The sequence below is a fragment of the Lepidothrix coronata genome, unplaced genomic scaffold (genome assembly GCF_001604755.1).
Source record: "Lepidothrix coronata isolate B3197 unplaced genomic scaffold, Lepidothrix_coronata-1.0 Scaffold14, whole genome shotgun sequence".
NCBI lineage: Eukaryota > Metazoa > Chordata > Aves > Passeriformes > Pipridae > Lepidothrix > Lepidothrix coronata.
This window is the reverse complement of record NW_016690194.1, coordinates 1,232,991-1,252,194: the sequence shown is the minus strand read 5'-3', so window position 1 is coordinate 1,252,194 and position 19,204 is coordinate 1,232,991. Positions and strand designations below refer to the sequence as shown.

Here is a 19,204-nt window from a genome sequence, read left to right as displayed (position 1 = left end):
ACCTGCAGTCGGTGGAGAGGGAAGCCCACGCTGGAGCAGGTTTTACACGGGTAGGACTTGTGGCCCCTGTGGGGGACCCACATCGGTACAGCTCATCCATGAAGCACTGCACCCCATGGAGGCGTGATCCATGGGACAGCAGTTTGGGAAGAACTGCTGCCTGAGGGATGGACTCACGTTGGAGAGGTCCATCAAGGACTGTCTCCCATGGGAGGGACACCATGGGAGCAGGGGAAGGACTCCTCTCCCTGAGCAGCGGCAGAAACAGCAACTTAGTGGGAACCCCCATTCCTGTCCTCCTGCACTGCTGGGGGGGAGAAGGGAGAACAGGGAAGGAAGGAGGGGTGGGGGGAAGGTGTTTTTTAAGATCGTTTTATTTCTCACTCTTTTGCTCTTATCCTGTTAGTACTAATTTTAAGTACTATCCTCACTTTGAGTTTGTTTTGCTCATGAGTGTAATCAGTAACTGACCTCTCCCAGCTTTTATCTCAACTCATGAATCCTTAGCTGTTTTTTTTTCTCTCTCCTCTGTCTGGTTGCAGAGGGGAGAGTGAGAGAGTGGCTTTAGTGGGTACGTGGCAGGGTCAACTCGCTACAACCTACTATGTAAATTGAATAGTAAGTGTCCATGTTATCAACAAGATTTCGTCCATTCTGTCACTAGTTATACTACCATGAATAGTTGAACCCTGCTATGGAAGTGGAGGGAGGTAGATTATTTGTGTGCTTATTCCTCATGGAAGATGAGACATAAAAGCAAAGTAAACATGCTACCTTTAGTTCTTTCAACATCTTGCAAGTATGAGGAGAAATGCTCATCTGACTTTATGAGGTAATCTGCAGCTATTGAAGAAAAAGCCTTAGGGTGCATTAGCAATGGAGTAATCTGAAGTTAGATTTTGAGAATTCACAAAGTTAGTTGTAAGTTGTGTATTTACTCTGAACAAATATGGCTGTTTAGAAATGTGTTGTAGGTTGTTGAAACTTCTGTGAATTCATTAAGGTGTTAGTAGTCTGAACTATGCTGCATTCCAGCCTACCTGTCTCCTTATCCTATTTCCAACAGAAGTGTCAAGTCTGTTTAACCAGTAGTGCAGTGTTTAGTTACATGTGAGGTCAATTTTTGAAATGCATTAATAAAAATGTAATAGTAATAGTGATACAAAAGACTTCCATGAAAACAGATGGTGTGCAGAAATGTGATAAAAAAGGCCAGGGCCCCCATGGAATTGAGTTTAGCAAGGGATAGCAATGGCTAAAAGTACCTCAGCAACAAAAGGAAGATTAAGGGAAATGTGAGGCTGCTGCTCAATCAGACGTGTAACCTCATGGTGGAAGACAAAGAGAAGGTGGAATTACTGAATGCCTTCTTTGCCTCAGTATTTACTGCAGAGGCCAGCCCTCAGTAAACCCAGATGCTGGAGGTAAGAGAAGGCTGGAGAAGGGAAGACTTCCCCTTGGTTGCAGAGGGCTGGGTTAGAGATTGGTGAGGCAGATTTAACACCATAAATCCACAGGCCCTGATGGGATGCACCCACAGGTGCTGAGGGAGCTGGCAGATGTTGTTGCTAAACCACTCTCCATTATCTTTGAAGAATCATGGAGAACAGGAGAGGTGCCTGATGACTGGAGACAAGCCAGTGCTACTTCCCATTCAAAAAGGGCAAAAAGGAGGACCCGGGAAACTACTGGCTAGTCAGCCTCACCTCAGTCCCCGGAAAGGTGATGGAACAGATCATTCTGGAAGTCATCATCAAGCAAGTAGAAGAAAAGATAGTCACGGAGAGTAGTCAGGATGGATTCATGAAGGGGGAATCCTGGTTGACCAATCTGATAGCCTTCTGTGATGGCATGGCAGGACAGGTTGATAATGGGAGAGCAGTGGATGTTGTCTACTGTTTAGGAAACTTCTTGGTCTGACCATTCATGCTACTCTCTGGCAGTCACACTCCCAATGCCAGAGACTTTCACTGTTGGGACTGAAGCCCCTTCACAGCAGGTGGCTCAGTGAGCCCACGGGTGCTGCACTTGACTCCCCCCCACACACCACACTCACACAGTCAGACCAGGTTTCCTTACAGGTTTGGCCCTGTGTTTCCCTTAGCAGCATCTCAGACGTCTCATTCCCTAAAGTCATTTATTCCCAGCATAGTAACAGAAACAGCTCAAGCTGGGTACCTCCAAGGAGGACCCCCAATAAAGGAACACCTTGAACTTTTATACCCTCACAGTGTCCCTGCATATGAGGATTCGACTTCTGTCCCTGTGTCCATCTACCTTGCTGTGGCACCAGTCTTCATGTCTTTTATTATCCAAAAGGTCAGCAATTTCCAGCTCCTGCTGTGTCTCTCAGTGTCTGTTCACCTGGCTGGCTGTCACCTATGCTCATGGCCTTTTTTTATCCTGAAGTTCAGCAGTTCATGACCTCTTGTCACAGATTCTCATGCAGAGCTCAATCTGCATCTCTACGGTTTGCTGGTCCAGCTACCTGGACCATATGTATTCCTCAGCACTACCTCGACTTCTGCAAGGCTTTTGACATTGTCTCCCATAACATCCTTGTAGGTAAGCTAAGGAAATGTGGATTAGATGAATGGGCAGGGAGGTGAACTGGCTGAATAGCAAAGCTCAAAGGGTTGTGATCAGCAGAGCAGAATCCAGCTGGAGGCCTATAGCCAGTGGTGTTCCCCAGATACTGGGGAAGTTGTTGCTGGGTCCAGTCTTATTCAACTTATTTATCAATGACCTTCATGAAGGGATGGAATGGACCCTCAGCAAGTTTTCAGATGATAGAAAGCTGAGGGGAGTTTTGACCTGCCCCTGAAGGTAAGAGTAACTCAAGTTTGTCGATATATATGTAGGGTTTATTTAGAACAATTTGGTTGCAATGGAAAGCAGGTATGTAGCAGTTCTGGTTATTATCTGTAGTAATAGGGCAATATGAAAGCACTTAGAAAATGTGTAAGAGAAAAGGAAAGGAAGGAAGAGAAAGAAAGGATAAGAGTAGAAAGATTCATAATCACCACTTATGGATCTACGATGAGACTTGATTATTGCACTGTTGGTCGAAGTCACGGTCTTGATCCATGGAGGGGGGGGGAAAAGCCCATGAAACACAAAGTCCTTTGGGTTAATATACATTCAGAGTAGGTGGGAATGCCTGGTACCTCTTCTGGGGTGGGGGGGGTGGTTTCAGTCCTCTGGTGGAGTCCTCAGAAATGAGTCTGGGGGTGCTTTGGGGGTCTTTGATGGTTTATGGCCCCTTCTGAGACATGACAGCTGCCTCTCACATCAGTGTGGTTAAGCCAGTTATGCCCCATCACACCTTCCCTGAGGGGAGGTGGGAGGGGGAAGTTCTACAGCTGAGCAGAGTTGGGTAAGGTATAATAATTACCGTGATAGAAGGCACCATCCAACCTTGCAGGGTTTACCTCTTACTGGCCTCAAAGTGGGGCTTCGGCTTCAGCATAGCACCTCAGCGCCTCCACAGTTGTTTTAAGTCATTAACCATTAACAGTCCAGTCTCTCACACTTACACCTGAAGGCTGTGCTGCCATTCAGTGAGACCTTGATAGGCTGGAGAGTCAAGCAGAGAGAAACCTAATGAGCTTCAATGAGGCCAAGTGTACGGTCCTTCACCTGGGGAGGAATAACCCCAAGTACCAGTGCAGCTAGGGACTGACCAGTCCCAGAGCAGCTCTGCAGAGAAGGACCTGCGAGTCTTGGTGGATAATAAGTTGACTGTGAGCCAGCAGTGAGCCCTTACAGCCAGGAGGGCCAATGGTATCCTGGGGTGCATTGGGAAGAGTGTGACCAGCAGGCTGAGGGAGGTGATCCTCCTCCTCTACTGGCCCTGGTGAGGCCACATCTGGAGTGCTGTGTCCAGTTCTGGGCTTCTCAGTACCAGAGAGACATGGAGGTACTGTAGAGGGTCCAGTGGAGACTGTGGGAGCTGGGCCTGTTTAGTCTGGAGAAGAGAAGACTGAGAGGGAATCTCATCAATACGTACAGATCTCCCAAAGGTGGATGTTAAGAAGATGGTGCCAGGCTCATTTCAGTGGTGCCCGGTGACAGGACATGGAGCAGTGGCCATAAACTAAAACACAAGAAGTTCCACAGTAACATGAAGAAGAATTTGTTTACACTGAGGGTGGCAGAGCACTGGAACAGGCTGCCCAGGGAGGCTGTGGAGTCTCCGTCTTTGGAGACATTCAAAACCCACCTGGATGAGTTCCTGTGTCACCTGCTCGAGGTGATCCTACCTTGGCAGTGATGTTGGACTAGATGATCTCTGGCAGTCCCTTCCAACCCTAACAATCATATGATAATGTGATTTAATGGAGTACTAGAAATTTAACACAAGCTAGTCTCAAGGAGTAGGGTGATTTATACTTTGTGCAAAGGCTTGCTGCAGTTTAGCTGTAACTTAAGATTTGGCTGTATTGATAGCAACTGATTGATAGCAACCAAAATTAAAGTACTATTTCAAATATGTCTTTTTAATATATCCAGAACACTTTCAGAGCAGTATATCTGTCTAGTAATTAAATATTACAGAGTGCAAACTAATATGCTTTGTCTTTCAGATAAGAAGAGTTGAATAAGAAGCTGGGCACAAAGGAACCGTCATCAGGATACAATTTGTAAAGCAGAAGCATAACTATGGTAGCACAATTATGGTTCACTTGACCAAGTATCCTCTCCAGTCATTGCCTGGATGGGGAAGTTTCACTGCTTTCTTCTTTGTGGAGACTGTATTCCAGCCTCCTTGTTTAAGAGTGTCAGTTGCCTGCTCTGGTTCTGCTAGTTTCATGTCATCCATGGTGACATTGTATATACCCACATCTTTTACAGAACTGTTTTTTCTTTTTTAAGCATATTAAAAATAGCAGATACTAAGTGGCAAAATCCTAGAAAATGGAAAAATGAAATCTCAGATGAGAAATAGTGAATTCTGTGGTGTTTCTATTTTGCTCCTAATGCACACCCCATAGCCCCCCAGCCCTCAAAACCAACAACTTCAAATTTAACTTGATGCTCTACATACTATTGCATTCATCTCTCTTCCTGAGAGTTCTGGTCTATATTGCCACGAATTCTGCCTGTTCTCTTCTTCTAAACTTCCACTGGAGTGTTTATTTCTTAAGGTGTATTACTGAATAAATGCTTTACACTAATGTTACAAAAATTTATGACTTGTGGTAATGTTAATGCTATTTTATTTTAACATCATCATGGCCAGGCTTCGTGAGCGAAGATTTGGGAAGGTCTCTACCCACGTTTGTTACGGGCGCGCTGGTGGCTAAAAAGGCCAATACAGGATAGACAAGTCCGGTTGCAAAAGGCACAGCAGAAAGACTCCTTAGGTGGAATATTCTGCAAGACGTGATTCTTTTTGCATTACTTTAACAACTCACATATATATATATTACATTGTGATGTGAGTAACTGATAATAGAGTAATGAGGTGATGAGGTGAGAATGTAAAAGCTGAGGTTCGAGCAAGTAAACTTCTTATTGTAAAAGTACTGACTCCTAGCCTGATATGTTTAGCGCTTGGAAGCATTGTTAAATAAAGTTGTTTTTCTTTTCCATAATGTCTTTCTTCCCAAGCAGTTGCATTAGGTTTTACGAAGAATGTCTGCCTGTATTTGCCATCTTCCTTATAAGGCAGAAGTTGACAAGCTCTATGAAAAGACATATAGGTGGTTGAGGAAGCTATTATGTGTATAATGTGGCTGTGTACATGTTAACAGATAAGAGGGAAGTGCTGCTTAATAGCCTATTGACATGTTGATCATGGTCAGACAGTGAATTTGCTGGTCTGCAGATCTGACAATTGGCAGGTGGGGGTCAGTCTCCTCCCAGGTAACAAGTGACAAGATGAGAGGAAATGGCTTCAGGTTGCACCAGGGAAGGTTTAGGTATTAGGAAAAAATTCTTCATGGTAAGGGTTGTAAAGTATCGGGACAGGCTTCCCAGGGAAGTGGTGAGGTCACTATCCCTGAAAGAGTTCAAAAAGTGTAAGAATATGGCACTCGAGTACATGGTTTAATGGTGGACATAGTAGTGGTGCGAGGTTGTTTGTTGGACTTGATGCTGTTAAAGGTCTTTTCCAACCTTAATGATTCTGTGATACTATTATGACCTTAGCTGTTGGCTGTCTGGAACAGGCCCAGCTGTGTTTTGTGCAGACGTAGGCTCTAGAGCTTGGTGCTGGTGACTTCACAAATGTTGCCCAGGTGGCTAGATGAGTTAGTAGGATAGCTACATGTAAGGATGTGGATAATACCTTGACCATGGCCTGCCTTAAGAAAAATCAAACTGTAATTTGGGTTGCTAAGACATTGACAATTCAGGATTAAAAAGTGACAGCTAAGAATTTGAGTTTCCTGTGGACAACTGACCTTCACATTCCAAATTTTAGGTATGAAAGCAGAATCTTTAGTCCTTGCAACTAAGTGCAACAGTCTGGTCTTTGTGTTATTCACCTGTTCGGTAGTTTGTGTTGGATACTTAGGTAATTTTTGGTTAGGCTTATATCAGAAGGCCATCATAATTGGATTGAAATTCTGGATTAAATTCTCTTGTAGAGCAATGATCTACTGATTAGCAAGGGGGAGTTGAGAACATCAGGGTGTTACTAGCAGCCACAAATACAACTCTATGTATTTCTGTGACTTCTTTAAACCTGGGTGTTTGCTGAAGATGAATACAGTGTTCCTAATGTACAGTGTTAAATGTCTTAAGATACCTGTCAAGAAATACCATTCAGGAGTTCTTGCCCATTAAGCATTGGGAAGCTAAGTTTCTCATGAACCTCCTAATCAAAAGACTCTTCCATTTAACTTCCAATAGTATGTAATTTGGGCTTCTGAAGTTAGGTGCACTGAATTATCATTAGCTGAAAGACACAGTGCAAGTACCTTGCTTTCCTCTCCAGAGGACAATATACCATAATTTTGTGCAGCACTGCAGAGCAATCAGTGTTTCACAGTTCAGGTTTGCTCATCCTTGCCGGGTAAATTCCAAACAGACAGGTTTATGAACTTGTGTACTCCTTGGTCTCTTTTTTTTTACCTTGGAAGATTTTACTAATGTTTTCTTGCCAAAGCTTATAAGCATTGCTCATAAAGGTTTGATGAAGTATCTGGAATATCTTTCTTCAAGTACAATGATATTTATTATATCATGAGCAACATGATAGGCTGAGAGAGTTGGGCCTGTTCAGCCTCAAGAAGAGAAAACTGAGACAGGACCTCATCAATGTGTTCAAGCACCTGAAGAGAAGGTGTCAGGAGGGTGGAGCCAGGCTCTTTTCAGTGGTGCTGAGCAACAGAACAGTGATGGCAACGGACAGAAACTGGTGCACAGGAAGTTCCACCTGAACAAATGGAAGAACTTTATTGTGTGGGTGATCATGCACTGGAGCAGATGGTCCAGAGATGATATGGAATCTCCCTCACTGGTGATGATTCACGAACCGTCTGAATGTGATTCTGTGCCATGTGCTCTAGGATGACCCTGCTTGAGCAGGGAGGTTGGACCAGATGTCCCACTGTGGTCCCTTCCAACCTGACTCATTCTGTGATAGTGTCAAGTACTACGATGTTTGACAGTACTGTATCCCATAATCTGTAGTTAAGAAAAACCATAGATTGTGCTACAATTACATACAATTACAGCACATAACTTTGCAATCTGTCCTGTGTATCTGCTGTCTGTGCTACATCAGTCTATTTTTATTGAAAAGTAAACCTAAAAGGACATATTTGAAAGTCTCTAGTTCGCTGAGCATTGAAAAATGCAAGTACAGTTCAGTCAGTGGATTTCTGCATGTAATGGGAGAGAATCAGGAGGGTAAATCTAGAAAACTAGTGGGTTGAGGCCCATACTGGCCACTGTGAAGAAAATAAACTCTACCCCTGGCAAGACCAGCACATCATGAAACCTTTTTTTCTTTTTTTTTAGTGGAGGCTGGGAGAAGATGGAATGAGTAGGGACTTGAAGTATGAGTGCTCAAATTGAGTTCAGCCAGAATCCTTTAGCAAGGATTTATATTAATGGCTTGATAGTTCTGGTTCAGTCTTCTGTGCTGCATCATTTGGAAAAGCTTTGACAGAAATTACTGTATGGGTAGCTATGGCAGAACATTGCATGAGAGCTCTGTCTTAACCCCTGCAATGCTTAACATGAGCCCCCTTAAGTGGGGCACCATTTGGAGGTAGCTCTTCTGCTGCCTGGAGGTAGCTCTTCTGCTGCCTAGGAGCTCTTCCTACCTGGTAATACTTACCTACACTCCAGTGTGTGTGAAGCTGTTCACCTGTGATGGATTGTGCACAGGGAATTCTGAATTTAATTGGCAAAAAGCACAGTTGCAGAGAGTGAGTATCTTTGTTTCTATTCTGGGCATTTTATCACTTCTAAATAATATCTCACATTTGATAGTGTTTTTCTGTGGCATCAGTAGTGGTTCCTGATTCATTTACATGTAGGCAATCATCCCAAGAAGTGAATTTAATCCATAATCAGTCTATCTCTTACAACTGCATGCATTTTACTACTTTGCACTTAGAACTACCAGTCAGGAAAAGCTGCAGGAGAGTTTCTCATGTTTATCATAAAGTACTGCAGGAGCCAGGGACATAATAATTTCATTTGTGTTTGGACATTATTAGTTGTTTAAAGAGTTTATTTACAGAGTATTTTTTTCTTTTAAAATAGTCGAGTAATGACACAAGTAGAAGCAGTCCTTGTTCCAAGAGGCTTTCAGACTAAAAAATATTGAGCCAAGAAGCCTAATTAGAGGTGAGAAAGATGAATGTTTTTAGCCAAATAGGATAGGTGGTGTGTATGATCTAGCTGCTGTAAGAGAATATGTGTATGAAGAGAAATGAAGAATAGGACACAACTGGCACCTGTTGCAAATCAAGAAAATGACAAGTAAGGTAGCCTGTGTGCTGCTAATGTCATTCTTTGGCATACAGGAGAAAATAGGATGTGTATGCAGGAACGGTGCTGCACAGATCACCAAAGACCATGAAAAAAATTGTGAGAAATGTCAGATTCTCCTGTGCTTGGAACAGGTTTACTGTAGCTATCCTGTTTTCTTCTTATGCAGTGCTTATGTTGCATTCCATACTGTCCTACAGGGAGGAAGTTGTTTGCCTGTAAGGCAGTTCATAGCAATTGAAAGATCAACAATTCTTGACAGTAATTGTTATGAAAGGTGCTTGATCTGAATTTTGTAGTACATGTCATCTTGGAGAAAGATTCTTTCAATATGGGATTCACCAGTGTTGTTTGTATTCCTAGCAGACAAGTTTTTGATACCCAGTGGTGTTTTCTTTGAATTTTTGGGTGGTTCTTTCATTTCATGTCATTGGGGCTAAAATTTTTACCAGTGGCTGTTTACCATTTTAAAAGTTCAGATATTTTATTTTTTTTATATTAAATGGTTGGGAGCATAGACTGTCACGCAAAACTTCGACAATCACATAAAAAGGGAATTTTCTTAGTGGGAGTGATGTAAAAAAAAGTCCGAACAGACTGAATATGTATTTAATTACATAATTCTGCATAGTTAGACATCTATGGAAAAAATACTGGTGCTTTTAACAAGCCATTTTTAGCAAATTTTTTTTCAACGCTAAATTTTTGCACCTAACACTTTGTTATGCCAATTCTAGACACTTGGGTGCATCTTTTCACTGATAAAGATAGTGTTTATGTTACTGAATCATGTTATCTCCTAGTACAAGGGAAGCTTTGCATTTTACTTATGGCAATTTTTGCTTAGAAAGTGAGTTGGCTACTGGAATGTGACTTTCCAATTTTTATGTTTTAATAAAGTGGATCTGTTTACAGTGTTGCATTCTGCTCCTCTCCATCCTAATATCCTAAAGTCCCTTTCTGAAGATGTTTGAAAATGGTTTTTGCTACTGCCTGTTGTAGTTCTTACGAGTTTTTTTTGGTGATAGAGTGGAATAAAACACTGTTGTGGTTTAAACCCTGCCAGCAACTAAGTACCACACAACTACTTGCTCACACCCCTACACACTTGGTTGGGTGAGGAGGATTGGAAGAGGATTGGAACTGTAAAAGTGAGAAAACTCATGAGTTAAGAACAGAGTAACAATTGAAATTAAATAAAATAGTAATAGTGGATTGTACTGAAAATAACAGAGACATAAAAATAAAACAAAAGACAATTGATGCAAATGAAAGCACTTGCTCACCACTGACTGACTGATGCACTGCCTGCCCCCAAGCAGCAGCCCCTTGGCCAACCTTCCCCCAACTCTTCATGCTGAGCATGACACGATATGGTCTGGGATATCTCTTGGGTCAGTTGGGGTCAGCTGTCCTGGCTGTGTTCCCTCCCAACTCCTTGTGAACCCCCACCCCACTCACTGGTGGGGTACTGTGAGAAGAAAAGACCTTGATGCTGTGTTAGCACTGCTGAGCAGTGATGCAAATATCCCTGAGTTATCAACACTATTTCCAGCACAAATTCAAAACATGGCCTCATTTTTTTCGCATTCATCTGGAGAAAATTAACTCTGTCCAAGTCTCAAGCCTCTATCCCAGCACAGACACTTAGATGTTGAGTGGCTGCAGTGACAACTAGTTTCAGCGAGAGTTACTAAGATGATTTTGCCCCAGAACTGGTTTAAGAACTTAAAAGAATGTCTGTCAGAATGGGACCCATCTTCAAAGCACAGCTGTAAATGAAGTGCATTACTATGGGAAGCACTGAAATGTCAGTACCTTGACTCAGGAGAGTGAAAATAAGATGTCAAACAAGATGTCAAACTGGAAGTCTCCTGAGATGGGGTGTCCTATACAGCACTTGAGGGATCCCTTTTCTTTTCAGTTTGTGATGTTGTTTTCACTGTGTGGAGTGTTAGTTTTCACAGAGACCAAATATTGCAAACTCAAGAAAAAGTGAACAAGACCTGAGTCAAATTCTTTCAGTAGATCTCAGTTTCTTTTATTAGTTTTAAGAAATTCTGACTTTAAGTGTAAGCCAGCTTTATATAAACTGGGTGATAATTCTTCTAGCATATTTTAAAGATGCTTAAGTGTTCATAATTTTTGCGGTATTGAAAATACCTTGTTCATGAACTGGCAAATGCATGTCTAAAAAGTGCTCTAGCCAAGGGTAAAGGTTGAAGTTGGATTCAATTCAAGTAAAATGGTTCTCAACCCTAACAGAAAACTTTGTTTATTCAAAAAGAAGAACCAAATTGATTCTACAAATAAATACATAATGCAAAGTCTGTGCTGAAGAACCTAAATCCTTTGATTTTGGTTCTGTCAATCCTGATATTGACACGCAATTTCCTACCTCTTACTTTCACACTACCTATTACCAGTTCAATCCACCATTATTATGCATGAGTAATGTAACATAATTAAATCCCTATTATGGACATTACAGTTTTCTAGCATTGCAAGAACAGAGGTCCTTTGCTTTTTCAAGAAATTTTTTTAACCCTTCCTTTCTGTTCCCTTTCCTTTTCATGCACTATTCATAGAAAATGTGATTTTTTTTTTTATTAAATGCTTTTCGTTGAGAAAATGTAGCATTTGGATTGATCTCACCTCCAAAGTGCAGGAAGATCATGGCATTACTGCATGAGGTCGTTACAATACTGTGTAAGTTGATGTAACTCCACTGTGTGATATATCTCCAATGACTGTATGCCATTGACTCCAATATTGAGTCTATATAAACATTTAAATGGTTGTAGGGGGTGAGTGGGGAATCAAAAGCTTAGAAGTATTCTCTAGATTTCTGTGGTATTCTTAAACACAGCAAATGTTTAATGTATACTTCATATTGTCTACTCTCCTATATGGATCTGAATCATGGGTCATCTACCGCCACCACCTGCGACTCCTAGAACGCTTCCATCAACGCTGTCTCCGTACAATCCTAAACATCCACTGGTCAGATTATGTGACCAATACATCTGTTCTAGAACAAGCAGCTGTCACAAGTATTGAGGCCATGTTACTGAGAACACAGCTGCATTGGGCAGGGCACGTCTCAAGGATGAAGGACCACTGCCTCCCTAAGATCTTGCTTTATGGTGAACTTGCCACTGGCTGCCTCAAGAGAGGAGTCCCGAAGAGGAGATACAAGGACTCCCTGAAACAACATCTCAACCTTTTTACATATTGACCACCATAACTGGTCTACTCTGGCCTCCCATCCCCCCCCCTTCCCTCCCCTCCCCTCCCCTCCCCTTCCCTCCCCTCCTATATGGGCCAGTCTCATACTGATGAGTCCAGACTTGTATACAGCATTCAAATACCTCTTTCCCAGTGCTGAGTAGAGGAGGAGTCACTTCCCTGGATGGGTTGGTAATGCTCTGATGAAATCCAGAGTGCTGTCGGCCTTTGTTACAAGGGCACGTTGCTTGCCTTTGGCCAATTTGTCTGCCAAGGCCACCATGGTATTTTTTGACCAATTGCTCTTCTGCTGGTTGGACATCAGCATGTCCTGCGTGACATTATTCCTCTTCAAATGCAGAACTTTGCATTTCCCTTTGTTGAATTTCATGGCATTCCATTGACGCATTTATTCATCCTGTTGAGGTCTCGTTTAATGGCAACACACACAATGGGTCTATCAACCACTTCTCCCAGTTTTGTATCATTTGCAAACCTGCTCGTGGTGCCCTCTCTCCCATTATACAGATAATTTATAAAGATATTTAATAGATTTTACTCCATTATCCAGTCATCAGAAACGCAGCTTGTGACTGTCTTCTGGCTGGACTTTGTGCCACTGACTACAACTCCTTGATTTCAGCAGCTCAGTCCCTATGTAGTCTACCTCATGATCCACTTACCTGGCCCATACTTTCATCAGTTTGTTGATGGGGTTGTTATGGGAGACAGTGTCAAAAGCCTTACCAAACATCTACTGCTTTGTCCTGCACTCTACAGAAAACTGTACCGAGCCAGCCTTCTCATTGTAGGAGGCTTTCAGTTTTGTTTAAGCATGATTTCCCCTTCTTAAATCCATGCTTACCGCTCCAAATGACCTCCTCTAGCTGATTTGACTGCCCATACCTGAAATCAGTTTTCCAGATTATTTACTTGGTAATCTTCACAAGAATTGAGGTTGGTATCCTCCTTCTTGCCTTTCTTGAAGACAGGAGTGATATTTACTTTTTCCCAGTCATAAGGAACCTCTCCTGGTCTTCACAAACTTTTAATGATTAAGAGAATTGCCTCAAAATGACATGGACAAAATCCCTTGGTGCTTGTGGGTGCTCCGTGGACCTGAGCATGCCATTTATTTAAGCGTTTCCTAGCCTGTTCCTCCTCCACCAAGGGTAATGTTCCTTGACCCAGATTTTCCAACTGACCTCAGGGACCTGGGATTGCTGAAAGCTGGTCATACCAGTAAAGACCAGGGCTGAGACTGAGATTCAGAGGTCACACCCTCACTCTCCAATGTAATTTAAGTGCTTGGGAAGAATGAACAGCCAATTCTTGCAAATCAAAGCTGTCAATCTTGAAGAAAGATGCAAACCATTGGTGTGAGCCAAGAATAATTTCCTGGGGCTTGACAACTGTGTTGGTTTTCATTTTAGGCAGATTTTCTGCAATGGGAGGAACAATCTCTGTAGTAATGCTGGTCAGGTGAGCAATCCTTACACAGCATTTGTCTCTGAGGCCTATCCCTGCTGTTTAGCAGGTTTAGATTTGGAAGTCAGTAATAATCAACAGTTATTATTTCTTGCAACCATTGTTCCGTCAGTGGGGAGTGCTAATGGAACTGACTAAAAATCCTGATTTTATTAAAGTCCTAGAGTTTAATGATCTGGTGGTATTTTCTCACAGTATTGCATAAGTAGGAGGGTTAAATTAGTATATATATATATATTTACACGTCATTTCAAAATAGAAATTTTGAAAAAGTTTACTGAGTAGAAAAATAGAAACATACTAAATTGTAATGCAAGTGGATTGAGAAGGAAGTTTTCATAGTCTCAGATGTTCTGACGTAGCATAAACATGGCACTGTAGAAGCATAAAATGCCAGAACATGGAATAAAATATTAAAACCTTAAACTATTAAAAAGTGAAAATTTGAGGATAGACGACCACTTTAAAAGCACACCTGCTTTTAAAGTCAAAGAAAAATAGTCTCATTAAGTTGTCAGAAAATCAACTTATTTTCAAGGATTATTTCCATCAGTACCTTCTGATAAGCAGCTGTCAAAAATTACTGTTTCTTTCTATTACAACTTGGGTCAGTGTTATGATGGTACAGATAGTTGCTCTTGGCAGAGTTTTGAAGATAGGTACTGGTATAGATGTTGTGGTTTCTGAAGTCAGATGTGATCAATCAATTTTTTTTGCTTTTCAGGTAGTGGTGAAGCTTATATTTGAGTGCACCAGAAGGTCTGTATTTCCTATTCTCTAAGGAAAGGAGTGGCTGTACTGCATATGAATACTGTATTATTTTTTTCAGCCTTGTAAAGCATTCTGGAAATTATGCATCTGACATTTTTGTTGCTTGGTCTGTCAGAGGAATTTTCAGACCTGCATGTTTTATCCCTAGTAATGTTCAATGCTCTGTTGACTTATGGCAGCACTGCCTTCTGAGTAATCTTACTGTGAGCATGTTCATGTAAATGTTTGAAATGGTGGCACTCTAAATAATAGTTTTTCATTTTAGTCAACTTCAGTTCATCAAAAGCTAGTTATGGTTGGATTAAATGGTTTAAGGGACTGCAAATTGCCATCATCTTTCTGCTGGATATTCCAGGCATCAAAACTAAAACCGCAGTGCGTTTAAGATAATTTTCTTCTCTGTATTCCTTATCCTTACCTTGGATAAGTTGGCTGAAGAATTTCCTGCTCGTCATTGCAAATACCTGAAGTGGTAACTTGGGCATGTGAATCCTATATCTCCCCTTATAATTATCATGTGCTGGTTTCTCATGTCCCAGGATATATCACTTTATGAGGAACATTTCCCAGCTGCATATGCTTTGGGCAAAGAAGGAGAAATGAGTGGAGTGGCATCTGTTTATAACATAGCTTGGGTTTGCCTATTCAGTAGCAAATTCTGCCTTTCCTGACTTTACTGTTGTTTTTGTCTCTCCTATTTACAGTGCATACACATAAATGGCTTCTGAAGTGTATTTTATTATTGTTGGATTGGTGTATTTTTCCAAGTAAAATAATAATTACTACTTAATGCTGAAGACATTTTATCCTTCTGACAGTCACTGTCCAGATTATTGCACATATGGTGAAGGGTCACTTCAAGAGGATTTATGAAGAGGATCCTTAATCCCTGTGAGATCACTAACCTGCTTGTTTCTCTCTAAGTAATTACTGCACCAGTAATATCACATTGCCTTCCTGTGGGATAAAATTCAAAGGTAAGGGGAACAATTGTATTTGTGATTGTTTAATGTCCTAACTTTTCACCAGAAGATGGCAGCAGGCTGATGTTAGTCACAAATATTTCAACTGCTTACTGTTGGATAAACGTGGAGGTAGTGGGCTAAACACTTGGAACTGAATTTACCATAGTTTGCGGCGAGAAACCTGGCATTGCAAAGCACTGCATGTCAAGCTGTTTTGTGGGTTTGTAGGTCTGGCTGGCTGCTGGCCTGCAAGTCCCCTGCAAGTTCTGGACGTTGTCCTTCAGTGATGTCCTTTCACCTGACATTTTTTCAAGAGCATTTGTTTTGGAAGAAAAATCAAAGCAGGTAGAGCTGTTGCTTAAAGAAGTTTGAATTATTACATATTGCATTTCAGTTCAAGAAAATGTTTTATTCTGTTCCTAGAATTAATTTTCTTGGCAATAAACATCAGTTAAACATGAATGCATGTTTTCTGTGACAGACAGCAAAAGTGGATAATGGACTGGAATTGACACTGGATGGTGCAGAAAGAATTCAAGTTTTCAATGAAAAGCCTATGTAAATATTGACAAAAAATGTGGAATTCAGCAGCTTTTGCAGATGTTTTGTGTTATCTTTAGTGGAAAATGAGCTGTGTTAGCCAGAGAAACAAAGATGTTTTTTACCTTCCAGCCAAAAATTAATCTTCACCATAGTATATGTTTAGCATGGTAAGAAGCCAAAATGTGGAGTTAGATACAATTATGAATTTTCTATTTTCAATGCATTCAGATATTGCAGAATAACTTCACCACTGGTAAAACCCTTCTTTTAAAGAATGTCAGAAGAGGAAAATACAGGTCTTTTTCTTTGATTAGAAGTAAAACACCAAATCCAGCCAGTGTGATCCATTGCACCATGGGTTGATAAAACTTAATGCCAAACTTTCATATTTCCCTGTGTACCTGAAGCTGAGTTCCTTTAATAAGTTTAATATGGACAGACACATAAGAGGAGGTAATGCAGCCTAAGATCACTTGGTCTTGCCCAGACCCATATGTCAGCTAATAAGTTACAGATTGAGTCCAAGATGCCACAGTCTAAATATTCATGCTGTTGTCATTTATTCCTACATGTTGATTCCTAATCCACAATCAAAGCAGTTATATGCCTGCAGCTGTTTTTAATGACCTCTTTACAGCAAAACATGCTAATGCTGTGGAAAAACCCAAGCAAAAATGAAAGATCCAATTCTTTGAAACTGTGGCTCTCAAAAAAGTCTTCACCTGTGGAAAATCTGACATTTGAAAATGGAACAATTAAAATTCCCATTAGTAGCGCATGCCAGCAATTTCAAAAGTTTGACAGATGCACATAGAAACAAGAAAGAACATAAAACTGTATGACCATTTTAACACAAAGGGTGGGGATCTTCGCTTCACCTGTGTAGGTACAATTCAGCTGACTCGCAAGTTTTATGTAAAAAACACTGGTAATTTCTGGTAAAGGCAGCTGTAGGGGGAGAATTGGATAGGTTGGCTGCCAGTCCAGTCAACTGCTTCCGCAGTCCTTATTCTACTGTCCACCCACTCAAGAGGTATGGGAAGAGAGGTAGACATTGAAGACTGAGGCAAAAAAGTTGTTGAGTATCTCAGCTTTCTCTTCATCCACTGTTATTAGTTTACCAACATTGTTTATCAGTGGGGATACACCTTTTTTGATCTTTCTTTTCTGATTAACATACCTGTAGAAGCCCTTCTTATGATTCGTTTCTTCCTTTGCCAGGTTTAGTTCCAGCTTCGCCTTGACCTTCCTCACCCCATCCCAACACAATCAAACTTCAACTCTATACTCTTCCCAGGCTATCTGTCCTCATTTCCACTCTCTGTGCATTTGCTTATTTCCCTTTATTTTGACCAGCAGTTCCCTACTCAGCCATGTTGTCTCTTGCCTTCCTTGCCTGAATTCTTGCTCCTGGGAGTTGCTAGCTCTTGCACTCTGTGGAGGACTTCCTTAAAGATCTGCTGGCTCTGTTCCACTCTCTTATCCCTGAGGGCAGTCTCACAAGGGAGAGACAAGATATTGACCATCTTCTAGAAGAGCTGAAAGTTTGCTTTCCTAAAATTCAGGGGCCCAACTTTACTCCTTACCTGACCCATATGCTTCAGACTGAGGACTCCACTAATGCATGATCACCACAGCCCAGACTGCCTCCAATCTTGATGTCCCTGACAAGCTCACTTAATGTTTGTAACCCTCAAGTCCATTGTTGCATTCCCTCTGGTAGGGCTGCTTAATACCTGGCTCAAGACGTTATCATCTATGCATCCCAGGAGTCTTCTGGATTGCCTACAGCTTGCTGTGCTACTTTTCCAGCAGATGCCGGGGTGGTTGAAGTCCCAACAGGACAAGAGCCTGTGAACACGATGCCTTCTGTAGCTGGAGCAACAAGGCTTCATCAATAGGCTTCCTTTGATCAGGGGCCTGTAGTAGACACCAACCACAAGGTTTCCTTTGTTGCCTCAGTCTCTGATTCTTACCAACAGGCTTTCAATTTGTTCATTGCTGTTCATCAGAGGCAACTCTTCACACTCAATCCACCTCTTCCTCCCCTGTCTCTTCTGAATAGCCTTGGTAGGTCAGTGCTGTTCTCCTTTTGCTCACTTGTCTACACAAATGAGCTCAATATATGGGCAAACTTGGTTAATAAAGTTATGAGAAACAGATTATAAAGGACGTTAAACAAACTTTATAGTCCAGCACAATATGGTGCCCCTGCCTGTATCTCAGACTGACTTGCTTTTTCTTCATCTAGGTGAACTTGGTTTTCTTAGGCTATTTGTGCTGGCTTCATAGACTTTTTTGACTGCAGGCAGTAGTAGTACAGAGAAGTAACCCTTTCTCTGTGCAGGTTATGCTTTTGCACTTTAAATAATCAAGACTGTAGCACCCGTTGCAATGCTGTCTTAGTATTTTGTAGTTGCAATCACAAAATGGTTTGAGTTTAGGAAGGTTTAGTCAGCGAGGCGAGGTGGTGGAATTGCTCTTTATGTGAGAGAGCAATTGGAATACAATGAGCTATAGCCAGGGGCAGACAAATGAGTTGAGAGCTTATGGGTAGGAATTAAGGGACAGGCTAATATGGGTGACACTGTTGTGGGTGTTTACTACAGGCCACCTAATCAGGAGGAGGAAGTTGATGAAGCTTTCTATGGGTAGCTGGAAATAGCCTCATGATCACAGGCCCTGGTTCTCCTGGGGGACTTCAACCACCCTGATGTTTGTTGGAGGGACAACATGGCTCGGTACATGCTGTCCAGGAAGTTCCTATAGATTATTGAAGATAATTTTTTGACACAAGTGGCGTAAAAGCCAACAAGGAAAGGTGTGTTACTGGACCTTATACTAACAAACCAGGAGGAACTGGTTGAAGATGTGATGGTAGGGGGCAGCCTTGGCTGCAGTGACCATGAAATGGTGGAACTCAGGATCCTGTGTGGAGGAAGCAAAGCAGTAAACAGGACTAGAACACTAAACTTCCTGAGAGCTAACTTCAACCTCTTCAAAGAACTGCTTAGAGGAATCCCATAGATAGGGCTCTAGAAGAGAAGGAAGTGCAAGAGAGTTGATCAATATTCAGCATCACTTCCTCCAAGATCAAGACCAGTGTATCCCCACGAGCAAGAAATAAAACAAAGACAGCAGGAGACATGCATGGATGGGCAGGGATCATCTAGCAAATCATAAACAGACGGAAGAAATTTCTAGGATGTGGCTAAAGGGACAGGCCACATCAGAAGACCATAGGAATGCTGTCAGAT

At 41.7% G+C, this 19,204-nt stretch overlaps 1 protein-coding gene across 1 annotated transcript in view; it reads left to right on the top strand.

The window, feature by feature from the left end:
• Positions 1 to 5,188, top strand: part of HAUS6 (HAUS augmin like complex subunit 6) — a 20,458-nt gene extending 15,270 nt beyond the window's left edge. The window contains exon 12 of the mRNA XM_017806238.1: positions 4,587 to 5,188. Within this exon, the coding sequence (XP_017661727.1) occupies positions 4,587 to 4,600 (14 nt within the window). The 3' untranslated portion in view covers positions 4,601 to 5,188. The remainder of the gene's footprint in view (positions 1 to 4,586) is intronic.
• Positions 5,189 to 19,204: the final 14,016 nt, after the last annotated feature.